The sequence below is a fragment of the Scardinius erythrophthalmus genome, assembly GCF_964197995.2.
Source record: "Scardinius erythrophthalmus genome assembly, chromosome: 3".
In the NCBI taxonomy this organism is placed as follows: domain Eukaryota; kingdom Metazoa; phylum Chordata; class Actinopteri; order Cypriniformes; family Leuciscidae; genus Scardinius; species Scardinius erythrophthalmus.
Window position 1 is genome coordinate 37,502,366 of NC_138223.1, and position 27,324 is coordinate 37,529,689.

At 37.0% G+C, this 27,324-nt stretch overlaps 1 protein-coding gene across 3 annotated transcripts in view; it reads left to right on the forward strand.

Annotated features, from left to right (window-relative positions):
* pkn1a (protein kinase N1a) overlaps positions 1 to 25,772 on the forward strand; it is a 50,900-nt gene extending 25,128 nt beyond the window's left edge. For 2 of the 3 annotated variants that reach the window (XM_081361571.1, XM_081361569.1), the window contains exons 2-22: positions 8,091 to 8,391; positions 8,897 to 9,045; positions 9,442 to 9,562; positions 12,694 to 12,839; positions 13,409 to 13,622; positions 13,715 to 13,909; positions 14,581 to 14,690; positions 17,041 to 17,184; positions 17,346 to 17,421; positions 17,655 to 17,784; positions 18,625 to 18,712; positions 18,797 to 18,873; positions 18,985 to 19,060; positions 19,155 to 19,246; positions 20,304 to 20,480; positions 21,040 to 21,102; positions 21,184 to 21,260; positions 21,360 to 21,502; positions 21,583 to 21,690; positions 21,773 to 21,853; positions 22,696 to 25,772. In XM_081361571.1, coding sequence (XP_081217697.1) covers positions 8,091 to 8,391; positions 8,897 to 9,045; positions 9,442 to 9,562; positions 12,694 to 12,839; positions 13,409 to 13,622; positions 13,715 to 13,909; positions 14,581 to 14,690; positions 17,041 to 17,184; positions 17,346 to 17,421; positions 17,655 to 17,784; positions 18,625 to 18,712; positions 18,797 to 18,873; positions 18,985 to 19,060; positions 19,155 to 19,246; positions 20,304 to 20,480; positions 21,040 to 21,102; positions 21,184 to 21,260; positions 21,360 to 21,502; positions 21,583 to 21,690; positions 21,773 to 21,853; positions 22,696 to 22,899 — 2,772 coding nt within the window. In that variant the 3' untranslated portion in view covers positions 22,900 to 25,772. Of the gene's footprint in view, positions 1 to 4,711; positions 4,884 to 8,090; positions 8,392 to 8,896; positions 9,046 to 9,441; positions 9,563 to 12,693; positions 12,840 to 13,408; positions 13,623 to 13,714; positions 13,910 to 14,580; positions 14,691 to 17,040; positions 17,185 to 17,345; positions 17,422 to 17,654; positions 17,785 to 18,624; positions 18,713 to 18,796; positions 18,874 to 18,984; positions 19,061 to 19,154; positions 19,247 to 20,303; positions 20,481 to 21,039; positions 21,103 to 21,183; positions 21,261 to 21,359; positions 21,503 to 21,582; positions 21,691 to 21,772; positions 21,854 to 22,695 lie in introns of those variants that run through there. The other variant, XM_081361570.1, reaches the window with a different exon arrangement.
* Positions 25,773 to 27,324: the final 1,552 nt, after the last annotated feature.

The window sequence follows — 27,324 nt, forward strand, 5'->3', positions numbered from 1 at the left end:
TTGAATGATGTCTTGTATAAACAAAATGACGGTGTATGTTTTTATGTTTCCACTGTTCGATCGCATCTGCGCCTCTCTCACACACACACACAAAAATATAAGTAAACACTTTGTGACTTTAAAAACACACAACTTTTCGATCGCGCCCGTGCCCCTCTCTCCCTCCCTCCCTCTCTCCCTCTCTCTCTCTCTCTCACTCACACACACACACACACACACACCATATTCCAGCATTGCAATCTTTACATCACAGCCTGCTTCAGAGCTAAGGCGGAGCTACAGATTAGGTGTCCCTAAAGAACCCGCGTATCTAACAGTAGTTCCGCATCACATGAATTAAATTGCACGCGAGTTTTATTTATTTTTATACCATGTATTCTCCGTGTAAATTTATACACCGAACCGTGACGCCCGTACTGTTTCGGTTCAATATGAATACATGTACCGTTCCACCCCTAGTCTACAGTGAAATACAGTCACACATTACACTGTTTGGCCAGCATTTTAACAGTGTTTAATCCAGCTACTAGCTAACGGTATGCTAAAGTTAACTGCTGACTAGCATCACGTTTCTAATGTCCGTTTTCAGAGCATCCAAGAGAAACACAGGCATAACAGTAGCACTGAAATGAAGCACAGAAATCCGCATTGATATTCGGTCCGGTAAATAACGGTCGTTAAGGCACCAGTGCCGTATTAGCACCGGGTCTGTCTGTAGCTACCCAACCCTAGCGACGACGCTAGCAAAGCAAAGCCAGTCCTTTAGTGCGTTGGTCACTTTTTTATGACTTATTTCTCTGCATTGAGTGACAACCCTCTCAAATATAAGACACACAAAACAGAACAAATAAAAGTCTCAGATTCTCTGTCTGTAATTGCAAAATTCTTGCTTACTTATTGTGACATGATTGCAACCCTTCTGCTGTGCTAATGCAACCTCAACTACGCTATCAATATCCAAAGTAGCCGAACGTCATGTCGCCTATTCATATTTTTTCTCGAAGTTGGCAGTAACATATCAAAAGGTTTTAATTAAATATAAAGGAGTTTTCTCCAAGGAACTTAGCTCCTTCCTTAAGCACTGGATGAGGTCTGCTCACTCTGCTGGAGAATGACTCTAGGCGCAGCGTGCGTCGAACACGTGTTCCACAACAACAACACTAGGCTGCCCACAGATGCGCCCGCCTAATAATCGGCTTGATATACTGGATATTGGCTGATGCCGATTATGTTAAAAAATGCAAAAAAATTGGCCGATTAATCGTCCGCCCGATTAATCGTCCGCCCGATTAATCGTCCGCCCGATTAATCGGTCGACCCCTAGACCATTAGTTGGGTAATCTAAATATAAAAAGATGGGAAATTAGCATGCATAATTAAATATACGATCTGCCAATACTGATAAATTAAAAAAATCAATACTGATATGGTAATGATTTATTGTACATCTCTTCCATCTCATGTTTTGTTGTAACTGGCATTTGGGGTTAAAATGATCACATTTGACATTTTAGAACTTTAACATTGTAAGCAACATTCTTTCAACCACATGACATTTAGTATAATAATATTTGTATATGATATTTTACAATATATTATTTTGAACAAATAAATGCAAAGGGGCCGTTCACACAGAACACATTTTTCCATTCCAATGCCCTACTTTTCCATTGTTTTTCTATGAAAACACGTGCTAGATGGGCGTGTATGACCATTGCATTCGCGTCTTTTGCAGTCTCTCACACATGAGCCCTGCGTTTTAAGATGCCATGTCAAGTTAAAATAATTTAAACTTTTACACGCAGTGCCGCTAATCAATGTCAGTTCCAAAACAGTGGACCAATCAGAAGACCCTGGAGGTCGGGGCAAGCTTTTGTTTACAGTAGCTAGTTTGCAACTGTTTTAATGGTGGCATCGGAGGATGGGTGTGAACCCAGACAGATCTCTGTTCTGTCGTTCTCTGAGCAGTGCCAGTTTTTATCAAGGTCAAATGCTCGAGCCAGTGAGATTATTTTCTTTTTTTCCATGTCAAATATAGTAGCTATCTGTGCTTCTGTTTGGCTATTTCCGTTATTGCACCACGTCTCAAAATCGCATCTTGTGATCCTTGCTTTCTGCGCTGCGCTTTTTAAAAAAACATTAAAAAATGTTTTTAGACACAAAGACTCGTTGTGTGAACGGCCCCTTAGTGAGCATAATAGACTTCTTTCAAAAACATTACAAAAATCTCACCAACCCCAAACCTTTGAGCTATAGTTTAGACGTAAAGTCAGATTCATTTACATATATTACCATTTCGTTAGGATTACCTGTGTAAACCAAAGCCTCGTGTGAGTTGGTCCTGTAATAAAGGGCTATTTTGATGCCACTGAGTCAAATCTTTCTCGCACTCGCACTGTTACTGTAAATGACTCATCTGTTTTTTGTGCAAACTAAACTTTACTGCAACAGTCTAGTCACTGTAATCTACTTTATCTGTGGTAGAATCTCTGCCAGTGTTGAAAGTGTGTTTTTGCAATTACACATGAGCCCCAGGCTCTCAGTGTTCATTTGCTCTTTGATCAGATAGCAGTTAGATCACATTAACTGAGAAAGGGTCTCTTCATAAAAATAAATAAAAAATTGGTCCGTTGGTTTGATTTGTGATTATGTGACCCGTTTTCGAGTTTCAGTTGCACAATAGCTGCAGGCTGCTATCTTGAGTTACATCAAAGACTTCAAAAAGCAGCTGCTTCACGTTCCTCAAGTTTCAAACCAGCTATTTGGGTAAATTTCTAGTTGTAATAATTAATTAGGTTGATGTCATACAGTATCACACAAGGAAATGAGAAGCTGAGAATTAGAAAGCTGATGCCGTCGTCTCATAAACAATGAATTATACCCAACCGCACCGGGGGAATAGGCCACCGTCATTGGAATATTTTTTTTGGACATTTTAGAGAACAAAGGCTACTTTTATCTTAATTAGTCTCAACTTAGTTTCAGAAAGTTTTTGTAATATTGTAATATATAATGTGTAATTTTATTTAATACTTTTATTCAGCAAGTGACAAATTATCAAAATTATCACGGTTTTGTTAAAATGAGATTAAAATGTTCAAAAAGAACTGATACGCACACTGAAAACATTTCAACACGTTTTATATTTGGAAATCAACAAACAACAAATAAAATTAGCAGATCTATGCACTTTTTTATAAAGCATACACATTAAATTATATGACCGTCGTCAATAGCAATGCATTATAACACTGCACATCTCTTCTATCACCCCGGACACGCTCTCTCGTTTCATTAAAATGCCATTATAAATGAGATTAGTGGATAATTCTTCAGCAGGAAATGTTATTATAGTGAAAAAAACATAAAAGGTAAAATCTTTCACATTGCTCTTTGTATTGTTCTAAAATACATTGATGAAAAACAAATACATGTATTTATATATAATATTAAATGAAAATACATTTATTTTAAATGGATAGCGCAGCTTTTTCATGAGGCAACAACATTTGATGGATAGGACAGAACAAGAAAGACCATTAATAATCTTAATTAGAGCGCCAGAGCGGCTTATGCACATCCCGTGTGCAGAATAATGCACTTTGAGTCAATGCGCGCAGCTCTTCGCATTGAAAAGTTCAGAAAACAAGGGGAAGAGAATAGATATATTGCTTAGTGTATCTAGTGTATCTGATGTGCTTAGTGTATATCTATGCAACAGTTTATTTCTAGATAAAGATTCTTTATTAGAGCCTTTTCTTTTAACAGTTGTAAATTTAATAGACATTTTTCTATAAATAAAGTATAATAATGAGAACATTGATCTTGGAGTGAGTTTCCTCGTGTTACTGTCGTAACCGAACCGAACGCGACGCGCTGTTTGAATGCTGAATGGAGAATGACTGAGGACAGTGAGGAGAGATAAAAATTTCCATTAACTTTAACTTAAATATTCATTTGTACCTCACATTAAGCTATCGAATGGCTTCAGAAGTCTTGGAAAATATAGTGCACGAAAACTTTAGTGGGGCTTAACAATAAGCCGCGAGTTTTCAAAATCGCGATAATCGAACACCGTTTTCGTGATAATTAAATTTTAAAAGATAATACTAACCGTCAGGACATTTCATTGTGGTTTATTGTGAAACCGGTAATCGTTCCATCCCTACCCAGGAATAAATTACATTTTAAAATGTATTAAAATAGAAAACGGTAATATTACTGTTTTTACTGTATTTATGATCAAGTAAATACAACCTTGGTGAACAAGGGGACTTCTTTCAAAAGCAATAAAAATTATACCGACCCCAAACTTTTGTATTTTTGTTCATTCCACCAACCTCCACTGCTTAGTTTATCTTGGTATATCGATATCTCCCCCTCTCGCACACATGTGCTCATGCTTTTCTCCATGTTCCTATGAAATGTTGTATATGAAGGTCCTTCCTGCCTCGGGTTCTTAGAAGTCTTTTGTCACATTGAATGAAACCACATTTTTATAAACCGATAAATGAACAATGGCTGCAGGTTAAATGTTAAATTTGATTGAAACATGGGTAATATTACTCGAAAGTGAAATAAAGATACATGCGCACACACACACAAAACACACAATAGCCTTATTCCTCACGCTCGTGTCCTCTAGTAAAACCAAGCCTCGCAGAAAACAGGAAGAGACCGAGCAAGAGGTTTAACCGGATATCCTGCACAGGGAGGGCGACCCTCGACCACAGCTTTCCCTTCCCTCATCTCTTTCTTTCTCTTTTCCTCCGTCTCCCTTCTGTCTCTCTGTTTCTATGCTACTGGATATTGGTGTCATTATCGGAGAGAGGAGAATGTGTTGGTCTGGTGAATGGGATCACTGGGAATATCTGGTCATACAGGTGACAATCTATTTGACAGGATCGTTGGCCGTCAAAATATTTTCTACAAGATGAGGTTTTGCATAGGTTGTGTAAGGGAGAACATTGATATAGCAAATCTGTAGGAGTTTATTGCCAACTTTGTATTCAGTTTCACAAATTATGACTGGATAGTAAAATAGATTTAAAAAATTCGTAGTTGTTGAAAAATGTGTTGGCTGTGGTCACTTTTCTTTATTTTTTAGTGGGTTTGACTAGTGCGCAAACTTGTGTAACATTTGTTTGAGGTTTTATAAAGTGGTTTTTAGTGTTTTCAATGTCCTTTTGAAGTTTTTTTTCTTTCTGTCTTTTTGTGGTTGTTTGTGTATTTTTACATAGGATTCCAATTGTGTCTGTTTTTAGTAGAAGATCCATTCTGTTTCTGCTGCGTGTGATATATTTGCTTTTTTATTATCTCCGAAAACAGTGTTGATTCTTTTTTTCATAATTTACAAAAGTAAACATTTACAGACAGTTTGCATTCAACTGTTGTAATCAATGGTGGTTGCTTTTAAAAAGCTCTTTTGTCTAAGAATTTCTTTTTCCCTCTAGATTTGATAAGTTGAAGCATTTTTAATTAAAACTCTTTTTTTTTTTTTTTTAAATCAATAGAAGCTGATGTCCTGAAATGCAAATGTTTTTAAGTAATTTGTTTCTGGCAGGCAGGGGTATCTTAGCAAGAAGTGAATAGCATCCCAACGTGGAAGTCATGACTAGCAGGATGGAAAACAATAGGGCAAGTGACCCAAAATGTCTGGAATCCACTGTTAAATGTTAGATGTTTCCAAGCTGTAGTTCAAAATGTGTTAATCTAATATGAGTAACTTGAAGTGGAATGTTAGAGACATTGTTGTGCTGCTCACTTTTTTAGCTTGTTTCTGGACACATGTATTTTGAAAACGCAGTTCACAATGTTCACAAAATTCCTGAGAGATATTTAAAGCTACACTGTGTAATTTTTTTAAGTTGATTTTTAGCAAAAAAACACTTTGTTCTTTCAAAATGATATGTGCCCATTAATGTGTAATTACTTCTACCAACTAATCAAGTATTCTCGTAAGCATAGAATCTGCCATTCAGAATACATACGAGCGAGTCGCTCGAATGGCGGCAGCCATGTTGCGCCTCCATCTTGAAAATACATTAGCCAAAGAGGGACATACCTGGAAATTCAAGCTTCGCCTTTCACGCTTTTACACTCAGTGGCACCGTGACGAATGCGAGGGGGAGATTACTCGCGACTGCCGGCAGATTTGAAATAATACAGTCAACGTAGGAGTTAAAACGCCCTCGGAAAGGCAGAGGCTAGAAAGTAATATTCAATTGGTAGTCATAAACAATTTCACCGCTAGATGGGAGAAAATCCTACACAGTGTAGCTTTAAGTATATTCTAAATTTTTTTCGTGTTATGTTACTGAGAATAAGGCTGGTGTATATTGCACACAGAAGTTAGTCAAAAATCGCTCCAATTTGATTGGCTGACTTCCACGCAGTTTACAGGAGTCAATGTGCTCGTTTATATCAGTCCACCGGGAATCAAAGTTGTGTTTAAAGGGACCAAGATAGAAGTAGGCTTATCAGTGGAATGGGAAAGTTTGCAATTTATCTAAACATGATGTTTTATTAACAAAGTTCGGGAGGAGCACGTTCAAATAATCAAGCAATCAATCAATCAACTCATCAAACAATTACCATGTCTACCCTATCAGCATGAGAGGAAGCATATATATTCACTCTGTCAACTCACCTAACTTCCTTGACAGTTTTCAGCATCCCTCCACCACCCCGACTCCTCACTCTTGGCTTGTTCTTTCACAGCCAGGAATACGGGGGGAGTACTCTGGGTTCGGGCCAAATACCGAGCCCGGAGCCCTCTCCTCGGACAGCACGCCAAATACGCATTTATTCTATCTGACTTATTTGTAAGTGTGAACTCGTGAATTGCTTGTATTGCTTGTATCATCACAAAATGTGAACTATATAATTGCCCAGTCTATTCTGCTAAATGTGACTATAAGGCATGAAGATATTAAGATATTATAAAGATTGATTTGATTTTGACAATTTTATAATCCAAATTTGTTTTACAACTTGGAAACATTGTTTTTATCTTTTTTCAGATCTTGTAGATTTCAGATTACCAGCATTATAGCTGAGCGATTCTGGATACATTTAGAATCACAATGTTTTTTTTGTTTCAAATAGAGATAACGATTCTCACGATTCTGAATAGACAACTAAACAAAATAACGTAATTTACTAGAGGCTCTGATCAAATTAATCTAATTTGTTTGAAGAAATAGAAGAAATGGTTTTGAATGAATGATTCATTGACTCACTCAGCTTTTGTTTCTTAACAAATCTCAAATGAATGATTCAATGACAAATAAACTTAAGTCACTTGTTGCCACCTACTGGTGTAATGATATAATTGATTCAATCTTTACTTTGAAAAGATGATTTATTCTATTTTGATCGCTACCATAAACATTAGTGTTTATATCGGAACTTTTATACCAGTACTTCTGTGATAATTTGAATTATAATAGCACAGAAATAATGATACTGTGTGGTTGAAAAACTGTTTATGAAGTTTCATACATGACAACTGCTCTCTCTGGGGCAGCGCCAAGGCAGATTTGAATATTCGCTGTGATCGTACTTGTCAAAGGTTTAATAGACATAGCAAATTGCTGTCATTTAGGAACTAGATTGTGTGGGTGTTTGAATCGAGATCATGATCGTTTAAAGGCTGGGACGCACCAAGCCAATGGTCGGCTGTCAGACAGTGTTGAGACATTTTTGAGCATTGGTCTAGCATGCACGTGCTAGTTGACCGTTTCCTTAAGTCCTTTTGGTGTGTTCAAGCGCAGCTTGACAGGCAACAACACAGTCAGCTTTTGTCACCGCTAGTTTTTTGACGTTGACTTGGTGTTTCCCGGGCTTTACGATTAATTGTGCAGCTCTACCCAACAGCATGTAAATACAAGAATATTGCACTTATTGGTCAGATGGTCTTTTACTGTTGGCACTTCTTAGCCAGATAAGCTACAATGCGGATAAGACTTCATGCCAACATTCAAAGTGATCTCAATGGAATTCATTTAGTGAATTACTAAGATCTCTTAGGATATGTAAAGCTGAGTTTGATCTGCTTTATCTTTAAACTTCATCTTTCTGTTTTGCAGAGTGATCCCGGTGGGTTGTCGGTACTAGAGCAGCTAGGCTTGGACCAGAGCTCCGATTTCTCTGACACGAGTGTTCAGCTGCGATTGGATGAACAGCGAGAGCGAATCCGTAGGGAAATCCGTAAGGAGCTGAAGATTAAAGAGGGGGCAGAGAATCTCCGCAGAGCCACTACAGATAAACGAAATGCTCAGCAGGTGGAGAGTCAGTTGCGGAGCTCCAATCGACGTCTGGAAACGCTCCACGATCAACTACAAGAGCTGGATGCTCATATTGTCGTCAAAGGGACGGATGATTCACGTGGTGAGTAGACGGACACTGCTGTATGTGAGGGATGATGACGTAGTGACTTCATGAAAGAAAAATACTTTTTCATTTTAAGAAGTCTAATTTTTGTTTTACAATAACAAAATATTATTACATAAACCGCTAAATGTCAACGAGATTTAAGATTTTAACATTTTAACATAGATTGTTTTATTACATTTTTAGTAACAATTTAATCCATTTAAACTATGACTGATGATATATATATATATATATTTGTACATACATGCATACATAAAAGATTTAATTAATAATTTGATGTCATGTTTTGATTTACTTAGATTATGCTCATCCATTATTCCAATACTCGTAAATATTTAAATCCAACAAAAACACATATGTTTAAACATAAATTATAGATGACTGCAATATTAATAATTCATGTTTTTTCATAAAAAAAACTGATTTTACACATTGCAAGTCCCATTTTTAAATCCCTCAACCCACGGCTAACTGTAATTTTTCACTTCTTGCGGTTTAGATGATGTTCCTCAGTCTCCAGGAGCAGAGAGCAGATCGTCGGCACATAATGAGAGAATCGCTGCACTGGAAAGGCAGTTAAATATTGAACTCAAAGTCAAACAGGGGGCTGAAAATATGATCCCCATCTACGCCAATGGCTCCACTAAGGTAGACAAATGCACACACAAACGCTCTGTTCCAAAACGTAGTGATCTCTACTGCCGTTCAAAAGTTTGGCGTCGGTAAGAGTGTTTGCATATTTCTGAAAGTCTCTTATGCTCACTGAGGCTGCTTTTGTTTGATCAAAAATACAGTAAAAACTGTAATATTGTGAAATATTATTACAATTTAAAATGTTTTAAAATGTAATTTATTCCTGTGATTGGAAAGCTGAATTTTCAGCTAATGTCAAACTCCAGCGCTGAATGCTATTTGCATGGCTCATGAAGTTGCTCTCTATGTAGGTGGCAAGGAAGATCACTAGATTTTGGAACGGAGCCAGTCTGTCAAAAGATGTTTACTAACTGTTTAATCATGTGTGTGTATCTGTGTGTGGGTTGTCAGGATAAGAAGATGTTGCAGACAGCTCAGCAGATGCTACAGGACAGCAAGACAAAGATTGACATCATCCGCATGCAGATCCGGAAAACAGTGCAGGCCTACGAACACAATGATGATACACCAGGTACGGCTGAGTGTGTGTGTATGTGTGCTACTGCTTTGTTGCTTTTAGAGTCTGATTTCATAGATGAGCAGAGAAATAAACAGATCAATAACCACCTGAACCTCACGAGTGGGTGTGTGTGTGTGTGTGTGTGTGTGTGTGTGTGTGTGTGTGTGTGTGTGTGTGTGTGTTTGGTCAGGTGTACAGTGTTTATGCACAAGCAGTGAGTGCATGTCATATGGATCAATAAATGTATGTTATGAGCCCATTTGGCTTAGAGTGAGTCAAACACACACACACACAGGATCAGGTAACTGATGACAGTCAGTTCCCGCTCTCCATTTCCTTTACTCCTGTGAAACACACACACCTCTTGATTAAACAGTTTACACCAAAAAGCGGTAATCTATAAAACATAGAACAAATACAAACACAAACAAATAAGGGGTCACATTCAAATAGATTAATAAATAACAAATAATTTACCTACTTTTAATTGGTTCGTTTTCATATGAAGTAAATTGCTTTAACTTGCAAGTTAAAGTACATTTTATTTAGTACACAGTATTTTATCTATTGTCCTCATACACTACCATAAAAAATTTTGGGGGTCAGTATAATTTTTCTTTTACAAGAAATGTTTTTGTTTTATATAGTTTTATTCAGCAAGGATGCTGTAAATTGATCAAAAGTAACCGTAAAGACTTTCACAATGCTGTTCTTTTGAACTTTCTATTCATCAAAGAATCCAGGTTTGCACAAAAATATTAAAGGTATAGCGGAGGATCTTTCCGAATTTTAGATAAGAACCGCCCTCTCCACTTTTTGAAAAAATGCACATGCGCAACACACTACATGCTCCCGAGAGGGAACGCCTATTAAACGTATGCGAGGTTCCCCTCGTGCACGCTCTGTTTACAAGTTGCTGTCGGCATCGCTCATACAAGATTACTTTCCAAAAGAAGATTTGCACTTTTTCTCCAAATAGCATGCCAAACTTTACCTGTCAAGTAGAAACTTCGCGACTGAGGCATCAGTGGGAAGCCCAACCTGTGTTTTCAGCGCACGCCATCGTGTGAAACAATCTCCCAAAAACACTCTGATCTTGTTTCTCTCTTCTGAGGCCTTTCTCTTCTTCTCATACAGTTCGTACAAACTCTTGCAACCCTCAGACATTTTCAAAGGACCCCATGAAACGGCGAGCTTCAATGAATGGCTTAAACCGTTACCAGCTCTAGCTCACCACCACACATAAACACCTGAAAGTGCGCATGCGCAGAAAGCGAAAACTAAGGGACGAGCACGACGGCCTTACGTAAACATATCACCAGAATGATTGACACTTAGGTGGACCAATAGTTTACACTACCCACCCGGAAAAAGAAAATCCTCCGCTATACCTTTAAGCAGCACAACTGTTTTCAACATTGATAATAGTAATAAATGTTTCATGAGCAGCAAATCATCATATTAGAATGATTTCTGGAAGATCATGTGACACTGAAGACTGGAGTAATGATGCTGAAAATTCAGCTTTCCAACACAGAGTAAAATACATTTTAAAATGTACTGAAATAGAAAACCGTTAATTTTTTGCTCAAATAAATGCAGCCTTGGTGAGCATTAAAGACTTTTTCCTAAGAAAGATACATTCTTATAAGATAGTGTGTTAATAATATCGTATGCAGATTTACTTCTAAAGTAAATGGATCTGGTTTTAAGGATGTTTGTACTGGAAAACAAGACTAATACTTATCATTTTATTGTCATTTGAAATGTTATCTCGGTTTAATTGAAAATTCCCTTGCGTTATGATAACAACACAAAAACCTAACATGTATATGCTTTTAAAGTAATTATAGCTTATGAAATCATCATCAGACATAGACCATGGACTGTATGATATAAAACAAAATGTTTCAGGCTCATAGTAGCATTAGTTAACACAAACACACATTCTTTAACATTCCCGTATAAACACACATACACCTTTAATGTGTACATGTACACACATGCACTCGTCGGGAGTCTGTTTATGAAATTGTCACCTGATTCAGCTTTATGCCTTATTAGGACACAAAAACCGGCGCAGTCAATCCTTCTTTACTTCTTTTTCTCTGTCTTATTAAACATCTTTATAAATCCACTAATTCAAGTGACATTTTCGCTCAAACTCATTCTTTTGTCATCTTTTTGCCTCTAGGCGGTAGGGTGTTGTTTACTAGGCGGTCCAAACACACGCACTCTCTCACACACAAGCAGGCTCATCTAGTCTCAACTATATTAAAAATATATGTAAATCAGAAATAGTAAACAGCCTGTAGTCTCGTTTAAGTTAGAAGATTGACAATATTCCCGGTACTCAGGAATGCTTTGAACTGCTTGGATTGCAGCCAGACACAGAGAAATGTTTATATAAACCCGGAACAGCATGTCAATGTTTTTTGATGGTATGACAGAATAATATAACACCATAGCATTTTAATCTTTCAGTTTATAATCTCTAATAATCCTCTTATTTCTAAAATGTCTGTAGCTAGCAGCATGGCAGACCTCTGATGATATACAATCATCTCCCCCAGTTTGCATAAGAATAGTAATTACTATATGGAAGGCTCGCTGTCCTGGTCCAACATCATCCCTCGCTCTCTTCAAAGTCTGATAGATGCACATGACCTTGTGCACCTTTTAATGCATCTTAGACTTAATGTCTGTTTTGAGATCACATTCAGTTTCAGTTTCATTGCGGTTAATGGGTGGTTGATGTGACATTTCAATGATATGTCCCTGAATTTTAGGGTTTTAATTAAATTTGAGGAAAAAATGTTATGACATGAAATTAAGAATAAATATTTAACATTCAGCATTCAAGTTCATGAAAGGATTATTAAATTTAAAAAAGCAAAATGAAATATTTACCAGTGATTTTTTTGTTGTTGTTGTTGCACTTTATATAAATGTTCTCTAATTCAAACGAGTTTGTGCAGTGCATCAAACAATTTGATTTCTAAATAAATTCTCCCTTGCTGTTTAATTACAGGGTTACAATGGCTATGACACATTCAGGCTTATGTGATAGCTTGTGTAATTTGCTGTCAGAATGTGAGTGATATTGATAGCCTAAATATGTTTGTGTGTGTGTTTCTCTTCAGGAAAGCCTGACCCATGTGGTATGGAGCTACGGATTGAGGAGCTCAGACACCATTACCGTGTAGAGCACGCTGTCGCTGAGGGAGCCAAAAATGTCCTCAGACTTCTCGGAGCCAGTAAAGTACAGGACAAGAAGGCCATGTCAGAGGTAAAACTATATTGTGTTGTGTTGTCGTTCCAATAGTTTGGGGTCAGTAATTTTTTTTTAAAGAAATTAATACTTTTGTTTAGCAAGGATGCATTAAATGGATCATAAGTGACAGTAAAGATTTTGTACATTGTTAAAAAAAGTTTCAAATGCTGTTTTTTTTCTTGTCCTCATCAAAGCATCCTGGGAAAAAAATGTATGCAAAGCTGCAAATCAGCATATTAGAATGATTTCTGAAGGATCATGTGACACTGAAGACTGGAGTAATGATACTGATCACAGGAATAAATGACCATATTACTATATTTAATTTTAAAATATTTAAAAAAATATTTTAAAAAAATCTTTCGAAGCATTTAAAAAAATCTTACGGACCCCAAACTTGAACAGTAGTGTATATTACATTACATTACATTGTATTGTATATTATTGATTTGTATTATAAAAATGGCATGTAGCTTTCAGTTATATCTCTATCTCCTATTATTTAGGTAAACACAGTCTTTTCCAATTAAGTGAGTAATTAAGTCTAATGCATCGAGTAATTCTTCCTCTCTCTGCTTCTTCAGGCTCAGTGTCGTCTGAGCGAGTCGTCTCAGAGGTTGGATCTGCTGAGAGATTCATTAGATCGGCGGTTGGCAGAACTTCCTGAGGATCATCCCAAAGCATGTGTCATTAAAGAGGAGCTGGTTTTAGCCTCCTCACCAGCATTCAGCTCCCGACACGGCGCCCCCTACCTGCACAACCAGTACAGCACCCTCTCCAAACCCTCTCCTCTCACAGGTATTCAAACACGATATTTATTTCATTTAGTTTAGGAGAAGTCATCAGCTACTGGCTTCTAAGTTGTGATTGTTTTCTGTATCTTTGTGCAGGCACTCTTCAGGTCACATTGCTGGGCTGTATGGGTGTGCTGGAGGTGGTTCCCGGCCGTTCCCGAGGCAGCCAGGTGTTGTTGCCATGTTACAGTCCGGGAGAGGGGCGGTCCTTTATGCGGAGTGGAAAAGGCCTGTACGGTCGCAGTGGCAGTGTGAGCGGAAAAACACCCCCCAAAACAGACGAACTTTCCTGTGAGTGTAGAGGATATAACATTCGCAGTGTGATTAGTCCGTGTTGATGTGTGAATTATGTCTGTCATGTGCGATGACAGTTTTGCATTGAACAGAACAGGATGTAGTGCATCAGAGCTTATAACACTTGGGGTGATTGCCTGTTGAAGACAGACCTACTGTGAGCTCTGAGGTTGCTAATCGATGGTGTTTGCTTCTGTTGAAGCCGTTGGATTGCGTGATTTCAGCTTTTTTTTTTTTTTTTATCGTGTTTAACAGATGAATTTGTGGTGAAAAACTAAATTACCCATAATGCTGTGCAAACATTCCACCAATCAAAGAGTCCAAGCACCAAGCTAGACGCAATAAACTTAAAATATATTGTTTCTATAGATATAATCAACAACTTTAAATGAGTAGTTTTATATTTCTCCATTGTTTTTCATTCTGTTGTATTGATCACAATGGCTCATAGGCTTGTAGTTGTTTCCTTCATAAAAGCCGTTAAGTACACAATCTTGTACCTTTGTCTTTTTGTCCGATTTTCTAATATTTTTTTGTTTTTAATAAAGCTTTATGTTATGATTCACCTCATAGCTGGTTGGCTCGGTTCATGGCTTATAACACTTTACCTTAATTTGATCTCAATTAATAGGCATACTTTTGAAATGATGTCTGTCGTGTGTTCGCAGCGGAGGTGAGTGCGGTGCTGAAGATGGATAACTCAGTCGTGGGGCAAACGGCATGGAAGATGGTTGGAGAACAGGGCTGGGATCAGACTTTCACCATAGAGCTGGAGAGAGTGAGTTCATAGTAGATTTACACAGATTAGAGCTTTAGTGTCTGTTTCATTAATTAAAGCTCCAGGCAATAGGCTGTAATTATAATTACAAAAAACATCAGTGACTTAACCGCCAACTGGGGCATCTCAAATAACTCTTACACAAGCAATGACACACTATTCTGTCTATTTAGGAGAGGGGAAAGCTTACTGAACATGCAGAATTAGGGGTGTGCGATATGACGATTTTTGATCGTGGACCATTAAAATGTCTCCACGATCTGCTTTTGAAGAAATATCGTAGAATCGTGCTTTGTATCTGTTCTGGCGCCTCTGTCCCGAACATACTGAACAACGCGACGTATATTCACATAAAACGTTAACGCAGCGGAACAGGAGACTGCAGTTCACAAAAGTTCATAATTTGCATGTGCTTTAATGCCTTGTCGGTTAAACATTTAATTCGCGTGCTGATGCGCTGTTCTAACGTATGCGTTTCTCAGCGCGTACATGTGAAGCTCACATGCACTAAAAGCCTGTCTACCAGCGCCTGGAGTGGATACTGGACTAAGTTAAGTTATCTTTCGAGTCTTATTGTGCTTATACTGTTAAATACACACAAGGTTTACATAAAGTCGGTTATGTCTAAAGTGAAAGCAAACTTGAGAAAATTGAGAGAAAAACTGCTCGTCAAATGCGTGTATATTAGACGCGTCGCGCGCAACTCTTAAAGAGACAGTATAGTAAACACGCTGCCGCTTGTCCTTAAAGGGATAGTTCACCCAAAAATAAAAATCTATCATAATTTACACACTCTAATGTTGTTCCAAACCTGTATTAATTTCCTTCTAATATTTCTAATATTTTTCTAATATTAATATTTTGAAGAATGTGGCTATCCAAACTGTAGCTGGTCCCCATTGACTTCCATAGGAGAAAAATATGGTAGTCACCGGGGTACATCAACTGTTTGGTTACCCACATTCTTCCAAATAACTTTTATTTTCAACAGAAGAAAGAAACTTATTCGAGTTTAAAACAACCTGAGAGAGTAAATTATGATAATTTGAATTTTTAGGAGAACTATCCCTTTAATGTTAATAAAACAGAATGCAAAGAGAAAATCACTCACTGCTCTTGACTGATAACTTTAATAGTAGCTTTAATACATATCAATGTATAATTTATACAGTGAAGTCTGTTTTGTTTTATTTTCATATTTGTTCATTTAATAACTTCAATGCTACTGTTAAATACACCTACTGTAGCTGAAAACATAAAGCACTGTTTTGCCTATTTAATTTGTATATTAAGTTGTGTATATGTAATGTGTATCTTTAATCTTAATATATAATAACAAAGAAAATAATGACAAATATTTTTATCTTTGCCCCTGTCTGCCATTTTTTTTATTTTTTTACCTAAGGCTTTGTTTTTAAAATATGGACATTAGTTTGGCTGTAATGCTCAGTCACAAAATAGTAAAACCAACATAAAAAGAATCGTGATAAAATCGTTAATCGTGATTTTCCTGAAAAAAATCGTGATATGATATTTTTGCCATATCGCCCACCCCTATGCAGAATGATAAACAGCCAAGCACATTATATATATAAGGATATATAATATCGGTACGATTATTTGTTGATTGAAACTACGTGCTGAACAAATACTGTTAAATCTCTCTGGTCAGTGTTATTATTGTTAACTGAAGCTATTCAAAATAATTTTTGGTTATTGAAAAAAAAAATTGTATAAATATTTTATAAAAAATGTAAAAATATTGGCATCTAACTATATATATATATTTATTAGTTCAAGTTTTAGTCATTTTGTTATGTGCTTTTGTCTTTTTTATCGTTTTATATATATATATATATATATATATATATAATTTTATTTTTATTTTTATTTTATTTTTTTAAACAATAAAAAATTACAAAAACACATAACAAAATAACTAAAACTTAAACTAAACTATTGTTATCTAAAACTATTAAAAACCGTTCAAGTTATTGAAATAAAGCTGAATAAAATAAAATATAAATATTTGATGAAAATATATAAAAAAAAAAAATTGAAATGTTGTCTTGGCATCTAACTAAAAAAAATTTTTGGTTTAGGTACAAAAAAAAAGAAAAGAAGATATGTATGTGTGTGTGTGTGTGTGTGTGTGTGTGTGTGTGTGTGTGTAATAAATATAATATAAAATAACAAAAAAAGACAAAAGCACATATCAAAATGACTAAAATAAACTAAAGTGGAAACTGAACAAACTAGAGATTAAAGGCAACTCAAGATATGAATAAATACTGCAATAGTATTTAAATAATACTAAAATATTTCATTGTGTGTGTCTTTATGTGTGCAGTCCAGAGAGATGGAGATCGCTGTGTACTGGAAAGACTACCGCTCTCTGTGTGCATTGAAATTTCTCAAGTTGGAGGACTTCCTGGATAACCAGAAACACAGAGTACAACTAGAGCTAGAACCACAGGGACTGCTGTTGGCAGAGGTACGCTCACAACTGCACGCTCAAACATAATTATGTCTCTTATGTTCATAAAGGGAATCACTCTCACTGCTTATTGCATAGGTTGCTTTATAAACACACTCCAACCAAATAAAATCTTTGATACTACAGGGCATCATTAAAATGGCTTCTGTCGTCCACAGGTCACCTTCTTTAACCCCGTGATCGAGAGGGTTCCACGGCTAAAACGGCAGAAGAAAGTTTTCTCCAAACAACAGGGTAAGAGATACAATTTCTCTCTATTGACAATAGATGCATTAATCTTTTGATTCATTTATCCAAATGCACTTAAAATTGACCAGAATGGCATTTCATGTTGACTTTAATCATTGGCATGTGAATCAAATGGTGTTGAGCTCCATCTAGTGGTCAGAGATTAAACAAAGATGTTTTCTTTTGTGTGTGTGTGTGTGTGTGTGTGTGTGTGTGTGTGTGTTTGCGGACACATACAGGGAAGGCCTTCTTGCGAGCTCGGCAGATGAACGTTGATATCGGCACATGGGTGAGGTTACTGAGGAATGCCATACCAACCGTCAACAACACAGGAACCTACAGCCCGCACGCACACACTCTACAGACAGGGTAAATCACACACACATTCAGTGCACACACAATACATGTGTATTCATAGACATGTAAAAATAATTAAAGCCTGTATCATCTGAGAATTGTGGATTAATCTGTCAAAAATAAAAGTTTTTAAGACTTTTTAAAAAACCATGAATATCGGTATTGTAATTTGTAAATTGTAAATTGAATTCAATAATTCTTTTTTTATTTTACAGCACTTTTACAGTATTGTACTGTACTTACAGTAGTATTATTATTATAGTGGTTTCTCGTTATTGGTTTTAAATTATAATTTAATCAAAATATTTAAAATACAATTATTATTATTATTATTATTATTATATAATCATTGAATGGTTCCATAAAAACAAGTTTTTTTTTTAAACTATGTCTAGGGAGAGTTTTTCCCTATATCCTCATTCTAAAATCATCTATTAATCCACGTTTTAAAGCTATTTAATACATTTTAGTGAAACTTTTTTGTCTGTTTTTGCCACTGATGAGTTTTCATCTCTGCTTAAATTTCCATAAAAATTGTCATAAAATTGGTTCATACAACTTTATTTCAGTTAAGAAAGTCATATACTTTATGTTATTATGTCATTTAAATCACATTCATTTACTTGAATGATATGGATAAGAATGGCCAGGATTTTGCACATTTAAATTTTCGGGTAAGCTATCATTAAAATCAGCACATATAAATGCTTGCCTGATACCCAAGTCTAAATCTAAACTAGAGAGCAACTAAACAGTGCACACTAGTATAAGTATTATACTCAAGTGTGGATCTGATCTGATAAACAAGCTGGAATGTGGGTTTTGTTGCAGTTATATGTTTGTGTGTTACAGGGAGATATCAGTGGAGAAGCTGAGCTTAGACTATGACTCACCGATGAAGGTGGACATCCGGCGAGACGTGACGGATACAAGCACTCCCGTGAGAGACTCTCCACAACTCCTCTTTCTGTCTAGCCCCTCTCATCTCTCTGTAACCTCACCCTCTCTCTGCTTTTTGGCACAGGAACGACAAGCAGCCACTGAGCCCCTCTCTGCTCCTGACCTCACCACTCCTGAGCGACAAATCAAATCACTGAACAGGTACACTCAGACACACATGCATGTGCTTAGGATATAAGGATTCTCGGCTAACCTTCCTTTTACACATGAAGCAACTCTATCTAAGTATGTGTGTGTCTGTGTGTGTTGCAGTAAACAGAAGAAGACCCCTTTGAGCCTGGAGGATTTCCGACTAATTGCTGTTCTTGGCAGAGGCCATTTTGGAAAGGTGATCTTCTTCGCCTTTAACCACTTCTTTTAGCTGTCAACTTCACCCTAGCTCTCTTTCTATCTGAAACTGTCATCATATGCGTGTCTGTTAGGTGCTGTTGGCAGAATACAAGAAGTCCGGCAGCATGTACGCCATAAAAGCCCTAAAGAAAGGAGACATTGTGGCCAGAGATGAAGTAGAAAGGTAAACAAAATAACTTTTTCTTTTGTTTTGAGTAGGGATGTCAATTTACATAAATGCTCATAATCAAGCGTTGTTTAAATTAACGTTAATTTAATCGATTAATCGTTAACCTTAACCTCCGGGGCGCTATTAAGTTATGACGTTACTTAACCACTTGCTTAACCAACACAAAATAGGTGTCGTTTTAAAAGCTTAGAAGCTTGGCTTTACAGTGAATATTGAGAATATGACCATGACTTAACACTTGCTTTTAAATTTGATGACATGAAAAAATAACTGCTTTAAATTTAAAGTTATCTGTAAAATCATTGTACATAAGATAAAGCTGTCATTTATTGTTAAAAATGTCTCGATTAGCAGAATACAACAAGCATATTTGTTTCACTTAGAGACCAAACTCTACCAAGTATTTGTGTATTATGAAAAAGTGCTGCCGACTCACGTGTAAACAGTATACACATGCTTTTGCGCCACGTTTTTGTTAGTAACTTTGCTAAACATTAGTAAACCATAGTAGATCACATATCTTTATTTAGAGAAGGTGGTCTGGAATGAGCTCAAACACAAGACAGTGCGTAGATCAGTGACATGACGTGATGCTTTGCTAAAGCTATAGGACTTCCTGGATCCGATCGTTTCGCGATCATAATGCAGTGTTTTCCAACGTCATTTGAAAGTTCAACCAATGGAAACTGTGGTGTGTGGGATGATGTGCACCAATTGGACACTGTTTCATAGCTGGAGCACGCTTGGATTGGTTTAATCGCTCAGATTGATGAGTCTTGATTTGAAACATGACTTGAATACGCAATATTTAGAATGCGCATCTATGGCGCTCGCTTCATTTTTCTTCGCGCTGCACTTGTTTTGCGCATGAGCCGCACACACCTCAAAACAACACACTCTAAATATGACATTGCTTAATTGACCATCGATACGTTTTATGGATTCAATTATTATCAGCAATTAATTGCTCATCGTTAGCAATCGTTAGGATCTGAGTTTTTCAGACATTTATTCTTGTTTCTTTCTCTCTCTCTTTCTGTCTTTCCCTCAGTTTGATGTGTGAGAAGCGCATTTTTGAGACGGTGAACAGTGCGCAACACCCCTTCCTCGTGAACCTGTTTGCATGTTTCCAGACCCCAGAACATGTGTGTTTTGTCATGGAGTACACGGCAGGCGGAGACCTGATGATGCACATACACACAGACGTCTTCACCGAGCCACGGGCTGTGTATGTTTTCTCAGGTTTTGGCTACACTGTCTGGATCAAATGTCCCCACAAGGATCAAACAACCTGAAATCAGCTGTGTTTTTGAAAGAAGTCTCTTGTGCTCACCAACGCTGCATTTATTTGATAAAAAATACAGTAAAAACTCTAATCTGAAATATTATTACAATTTAAAATAGCTGTTTTCTAAGACTGACTCCAGTCTTCAGTGTCACATGATCCTTCAGAAATCATTCTAATATGCTGATTTTCTGCTCAAGAAACATTTATCATTATTATTATCAGTGTTGTCAATGTGCTGCTTAATATTTTTATGAAAACTAATTTTTCTAATAATGTTATATTTAAAATAGAAATCTAACATTATAAATGTCTGTCAATTTTGATCAATTTTAAGCATCCCTGATGAATTTCTTTAAAAAAAACTTAGACTAACTTAGAAAAGGGTGTGATATCCGTGTGATATTTAGATTTAAAGGTAGAAGATAGAAAATATTAATATATAAAAAAAGGTTTCCAGCTTTTTAGTGCCTAATTTAATTTGTGTTTGTGTGTGTTTCAGGTTCTATTCTGCTTGTGTAGTTTTAGGACTTCAATTTTTACATGACAACAAGATTGTGTACCGGTGAGTACATGTTCTGGCTGTGTCTAAATTATTTTTTTAATGCACTGGATATAGCATATATTTTTTGTGTTTCTTCTCCAGAGATCTTAAATTGGACAACTTGCTGCTTGACACAGAGGGTTACGTAAAGATCGCTGACTTTGGATTGTGTAAAGAAGGTAAAGACTTTGTTTGTTTATGTTGATGTGCCTGGTCATGTCGATTGGGCTTGGTATGAAGCCAGGAACATTTGTCAGACATTTTTGTCTCTTTCTCAGGTATGGGTTTTGGGGACCGGACCAGTACGTTCTGTGGGACTCCAGAGTTTCTGGCTCCAGAGGTTCTGACAGACACGTCGTACACGCGGGCCGTGGACTGGTGGGGACTCGGAGTGCTTATATACGAGATGTTGGTGGGAGAGGTGAGAGATTTGAGCTTTTGAAATGTTTTGAAACTTTCATACAGTGTTGGCATCTGTCTGATCTAAAACTGTCTTTCTAGTCCCCATTTCCAGGCGATGATGAAGAGGAGGTTTTTGACAGCATAGTGAACGATGAAGTTCGATACCCACGGTTTCTTTCCTCCGAGGCCATTGGCATCTTGAGGAGGGTAAACAGATCTTTCTTTTATTGAATTAGAGCTTTAATTTGATGTAAGAATAGAGTTTGATTTTGCATATTGTTTTATACAGTTACTAAGGAGAAATCCAGAAAGACGACTGGGCTCCAGTGAGAAAGATGCAGAGGATGTTAAGAAACAACCATTCTTCAGGGTGGGAAAGATTTTTTAATCTTTAAAACACTGATTATTTAAAATGAATTTAAGCAAATCTGAAAATAAAAATCCCTCTCTTCATACTGTACATCAGGCTTTCCCAAACAAGGGTTTATGAGTTGATGATAATCTAATAATTAATTATATTGAATGTAAAAATTAAAGTAAATAAATTAGACTGCATGATAATAGTGATATAGCTTAGTGCGATTATCAAATCAAAGGTTGCAATTGAATGAAATAACTATAGTCTAAGCACATTTCATTATTATAATTATCAAATATAAAAAAAACAGTTTTACAGTACAATTGTAATTTACAACAGTAATATTTCTGTCTTCGATTTTATAACGTGGAAACTAATTAAAACTACTACTAATAATAATTATTAATAATATCAATATTAGAGAACTGTGAAAATTAAAATGTGTCATTAAATTATTGAAGTATTGCCTTAAAATCTCGAGGTCCTTCAAGTAAATATTTTAAAATTTAAGTTTGAAGAAAAGTTTGGGAACCCCTGCTGTACATTATAATGTTGTGAAGCCTAAATTCACAACATTTAAATAGCATTTTTTGTTTAATTATTTTAGTTTTAGTGATTCATTTTTAAGTTATAGTATAGAAATTTTTATATCAACGATTTATCTTTTTTTTCAGCCGTAACAAGAAAAAAGTGATTGGCTTAAATTCAAGTTATGAATATTTTTTGGTGCTGCATTTGCATTTTTTTGTTTGCATTTTTTATATTCTAATTATATGCTCATAGACATTCTTCTAACACAAAGTGCCACAATAAGAAAAATAACAAACATCTTGTGCTCCTCTATTTTCCCTCAGACTATGGACTGGGAGGCTCTTCTCCTCCGTAAACTCCCTCCTCCCTTCCTTCCGTCTATCGGAGGAAAAGAAGACGTCAGCAACTTTGATGAGGAATTCACAACAGAAGCGGCGAATCTCACTCCGCCTCGTGAACCGCGGGTGCTCTCGAGGAAGGATCAGGACAGCTTCCGAGACTTTGACTATGTCTCTGATCTCTGCTGAGAGCGTCTTCACTGTGACAGTGCCGTAGAGAGACATATCTGCTCCGTGACTCAGTGACGATGAGGACAAGAGTGGCCAATTTGAGTGAATTGTGAATGAGCTGGACCTGTGAACACGGTGATGGAAGAGAGAAAGCTCTGGAAAACCATTAGAAACAGGTTTAAAGGTGCACTCAATCTTTTTTTTTATGTTGCGCTTCGACTCACACTGACACCTAGTGGTTTGGATGAAGCATCACACTAGTAAAAGTAAGTGTTCGGTTATCAATGCAATTGTAGAAATGCATTATTCGCAGTCGGCCATGATTCATTTATTCTATAAGTGTCCAATAACAGGTGTGTTCCTGAAATGGGTGTTGAGGTCATGTGATCTCAAAATGGCGGCCCCCATCAGGGGACCCTCTTCATGTGGAATAAAACAGCTTTTATTAGGCTACAGATAAGACTAGAGTGCTCATCCCATGTGAATGGTCATCATTTTAAACATTATTCGAAAGTAATATTTATTTCTTAAGGGCTAAATTTAAAAAAAAGAAAAGAGTGCACCGTTAAACCTGTTGAAATTGTTGGTTTGTCTTCAAGTGTCATATCTGTTTTTGGAAAATGCATATTGTCTTATCGAAGACAATCTGATTATCTATTTTAAAACTTGAAGCAAATCAATAAATGCCACACAGAAGCATCTCTGAGAACTTTTGTGAAAATACGAACAAGAGCATGTTGGAAAATACTGTTTGTTATGACATTTAGGGAAGAAAATGATCTTTCATGACCTCTGAGGAACCAACTGGTAACATCTACAAAAATCTTTCTCAAACAGTGTCCATTCAAACTAGTCTAGCTATCACCACACCAAGCTCAATCTTTTAAGATTGAACATCAGTCTGGGGAGTCTGCTCTGTATTTTCTACTGCACAAGAGGCGTGATCAACGGGCATAGTTCAAATGACTCTGTACGCAATTGGATAGTCCTTCAACCAATCAGACCAACGATCCAGGTGACGTACTTTGCAGCGAAAACTCCAGGCAGGAAACGTGTCAACAAACGTGTTGGTTTGCAGCATTGATCAGCAGTTTGCAGAAGCAGCGATGGCATCCAGTGATTTTTGCAGGTTGTGCAAAAAAACAAAACATGAAAGTGAGTGGTATTTACACCCACTCGAGCGATTTGTTTGCTAAACTAAAGTAGCCATTGAGCATCGTCGACAGGTTAAAAGGAATCGGATTGGATTAAACCTGCCAATAGCGCGCCAGATGGATAAGCCAGTTTGTGATCGGTCCCTGCAAATTTGTAACGGAAGCAGGATAGAAGAATGTACAGGTTTCCAGCCTGAGCTGCAGGGCGAAATCAAACCGCCGGCAAATCGGGCTGGGTTTACCCAGTCTACATTCAAACAGGAAGAACTGGATAATTTTCATTGACATGACGTGGATCAGGAACCCAAAGGACGCATCTCTGCAGACACTGTGACATTAGATGGAAAAAGAGCGTTACGTTGAGAGCAGGATTATCTAATTAGGCTCATTTAAGCTTGAACATTAATGAATGTGTACTTGCTCTTGCAGTTCTTAGTGGTTAATGAGTTAAAGCCTCTTTACATTTGTCCATTCTGGCTATATCACACCAAAATATTCATCTTCAAGTCAAGCATATTGAGATTTAAGAGAGCAGCACGGTTTGAAGACAGCTTGATCCCCTTCATTAAGTGCACTTTTAGTATGGCTACCTTTATGAATTTGTACAAAAACAAATAAACCTCTCATGTAAGGTTGATTTGAACAAAATGCCTTAAATATGTTCCTGTTAGCCCTGCCCCGGGTGCCCCCCCCCCTCCCCCTCCCCCGCTCTTGTTTTTCTTGGTTGCCTGAGTCTTTTTTGTATTCTCAGGCTGAGAATGGATCATGTTACACGCATGGGAGAATTGTCTTGTCTGAAAAATGAATTTATGTCATTTACAATAGCATATGTAAAACTAGAGTATGCTCATCAAGAAGTGTCATGTGATAAAAGGACAGATCATTTATATTCAGACCTAACAAGTTCTTTGTGGACTCAAATATTTGATCTTTTGAATGTGATTACTGTACTGGAGTAAAGGAGAAAGAATGTTTGGTTGAATATTTTCACAAGCTCCAATCATTGACTTTGTCACTGAAAGTACACCATTTTTTAACATTAGTTCGATGCTATAATGAATCTGAGCAAAAGGGTATAAAACCACTTTTGTTTAAAGACTATGGACTCAATTAACAGATACTTTGTTTCTATTTCATTAATGTTTTTAAATAGATATCTTTTCAATAGAAAATGCTATCTGTTGTTTATTTTAGCTATGATGTGAATGACTGGCAACTAGTGACTGTTATGTGTTCGTTCTGGTTTTTCACCCTTTATTACCTCAGAGCTATTTTGATGCCTTTGAAACATTATGTGCAGTTTTTATTAGACCGTTTGTGTGAATGACACACCATGACATATCTGTTACTTGCAAGGAGCTGATGATTAAATTGTTTTTGATTTTTCTAAAGCATTTGATTACACACACACACACACACACACACACATACACACACACACACACACACACACACACACACGGATGAAGCCAAAAAATAAAAGATGCACACTGTGAAAAAATGTGTAGCAAAACTGCAGCCCTATCATGTCAAACATATACATAAAATGTTTGCAAATGAAACACTTTTGTATCATTTAACAACATATTTCCTCCTTTGTGTCTGACTGCAGACCAATGCATGTTCTGTACAATTATACAATCCATCAAACCTATTACATGAGTTGTATTTATAAAGCTGTTGTCGAGATGATCATGTTTGTGTTATTGTGTTATCTATAAATTGTTTTACAGACTATCCTGAATTATACAAGGACTTTTTACTAACTTTAAATAACTTTGAGTGTTGCTGTTACCCACAGTGGCCGCTAGGGGCAAGGTTATGTTAAAGGTAGGGTAGGCAATTTTTGGAGCGCCTAGCAATAGACCTTTCTCACAACTTCCGTATTTGTGACCGGAAATACGCAATCGTCGTGGTAATCTACTTCCTCCGCAGTCAAGGCAACATAAACAAATGGCGCAAGCAACTAGCAAGAGCTATTGACACGCTAATGATGTGTCATTTTAGTTAACAGTTCAGTAACAGTTAGCCTCGCTCTCTACTTACCTTGATATTTATGGACAAATTCCGTGTGGAAATTTTTTTACCCTTTATTTCGTTTTTTCTTTTTGGTGACGGAGTTTTCCTCCACGAGTCGTCACATCAGCAAATGTAATATTTGGCAAATCCGTTAATGAAGTTGTGTAGACTCTTTGATCCATTTTAAACTTGCCCACGTTTATGTTTTTCTGGTGTGTTGACGCTTGACAGGAACTCCGCTTCCACAACGATTACGTATTTCCGGTTATTGTGAGAAAGGTCTATAGCAGAGCCCGTCTACGGAGAGCCTGCCCACTCCCTATTAAGCCCTATTGTACCGAATTTTGGTTGTAGTACCACCAGAGTTCCACTGGGGGCGCTCGCCATGAGTGCAAAATGAATGGGAGTCAATGGGGCTAGACGGCTAAATTTGTCTCTTTCACCCGATTGCCGCTGAGAAATCTCAGATCTGATTGTAGATTTTGCAAGTTCAACATGGGTTTTAGGTCGAAAGTTGAATGAACAAGTACTTATGTCGTTTTGATTTCTTAACAGGCTGAGTTGTTGTTGCCCATAACACGCTAGCATTCTGCTAATGACGTCAGCATTCTGACGTCATTGACATTTTGAAAGACTTTTTAAAGCAAATAAGTGACTCTAAAAAATCTAACACCCAGCAATGTGTAATTTCTTTGCATCTCCTTTCGAATACAACATTCAAATTACTAGACAAAAAAATATATCCTGAGAAAAGTGGATTTTGAGGGGTATACCGCCATTGACCTCCTTTCATTCTGCACTCGTCCTGTGAGCGCCCTCATATGGAATCAGAGTGGAACTGCAACCAGTTCAGAAGCCGGAAGTGTAGTGAGAGTGAAACTTCTCGCCATATTCAGGGGGGCATGGATTTCTATTATTTTGAAGGTACCCCCGGGCGCCGCCATTGGCTAGCGGACCCCCACCTGCTGTTAGCATCCCATTGACTCCCATTCATTTTGGCGTCACTTTGACAGCGAATAACTTCACATCTGAGGCGTTTAAAGACTCCATTTGTCCATTATTTATTTCTAAAGAAACACGAAAATGTATAAAAGGCTTCATTACCTTGTAGCTTACGTTATGGCCCCGTAGAAGCAATTTTTGTAAAAATAGGCTAACGATTGCGTCATAGCCACGCGACTCTCTGTCGCACAGTAGGAAATTACCGTATGGACAGGAGGAGACGCTCGCGGGCAATCGGGAGGACGTCGAGGCAAAATGACAAAGTAAT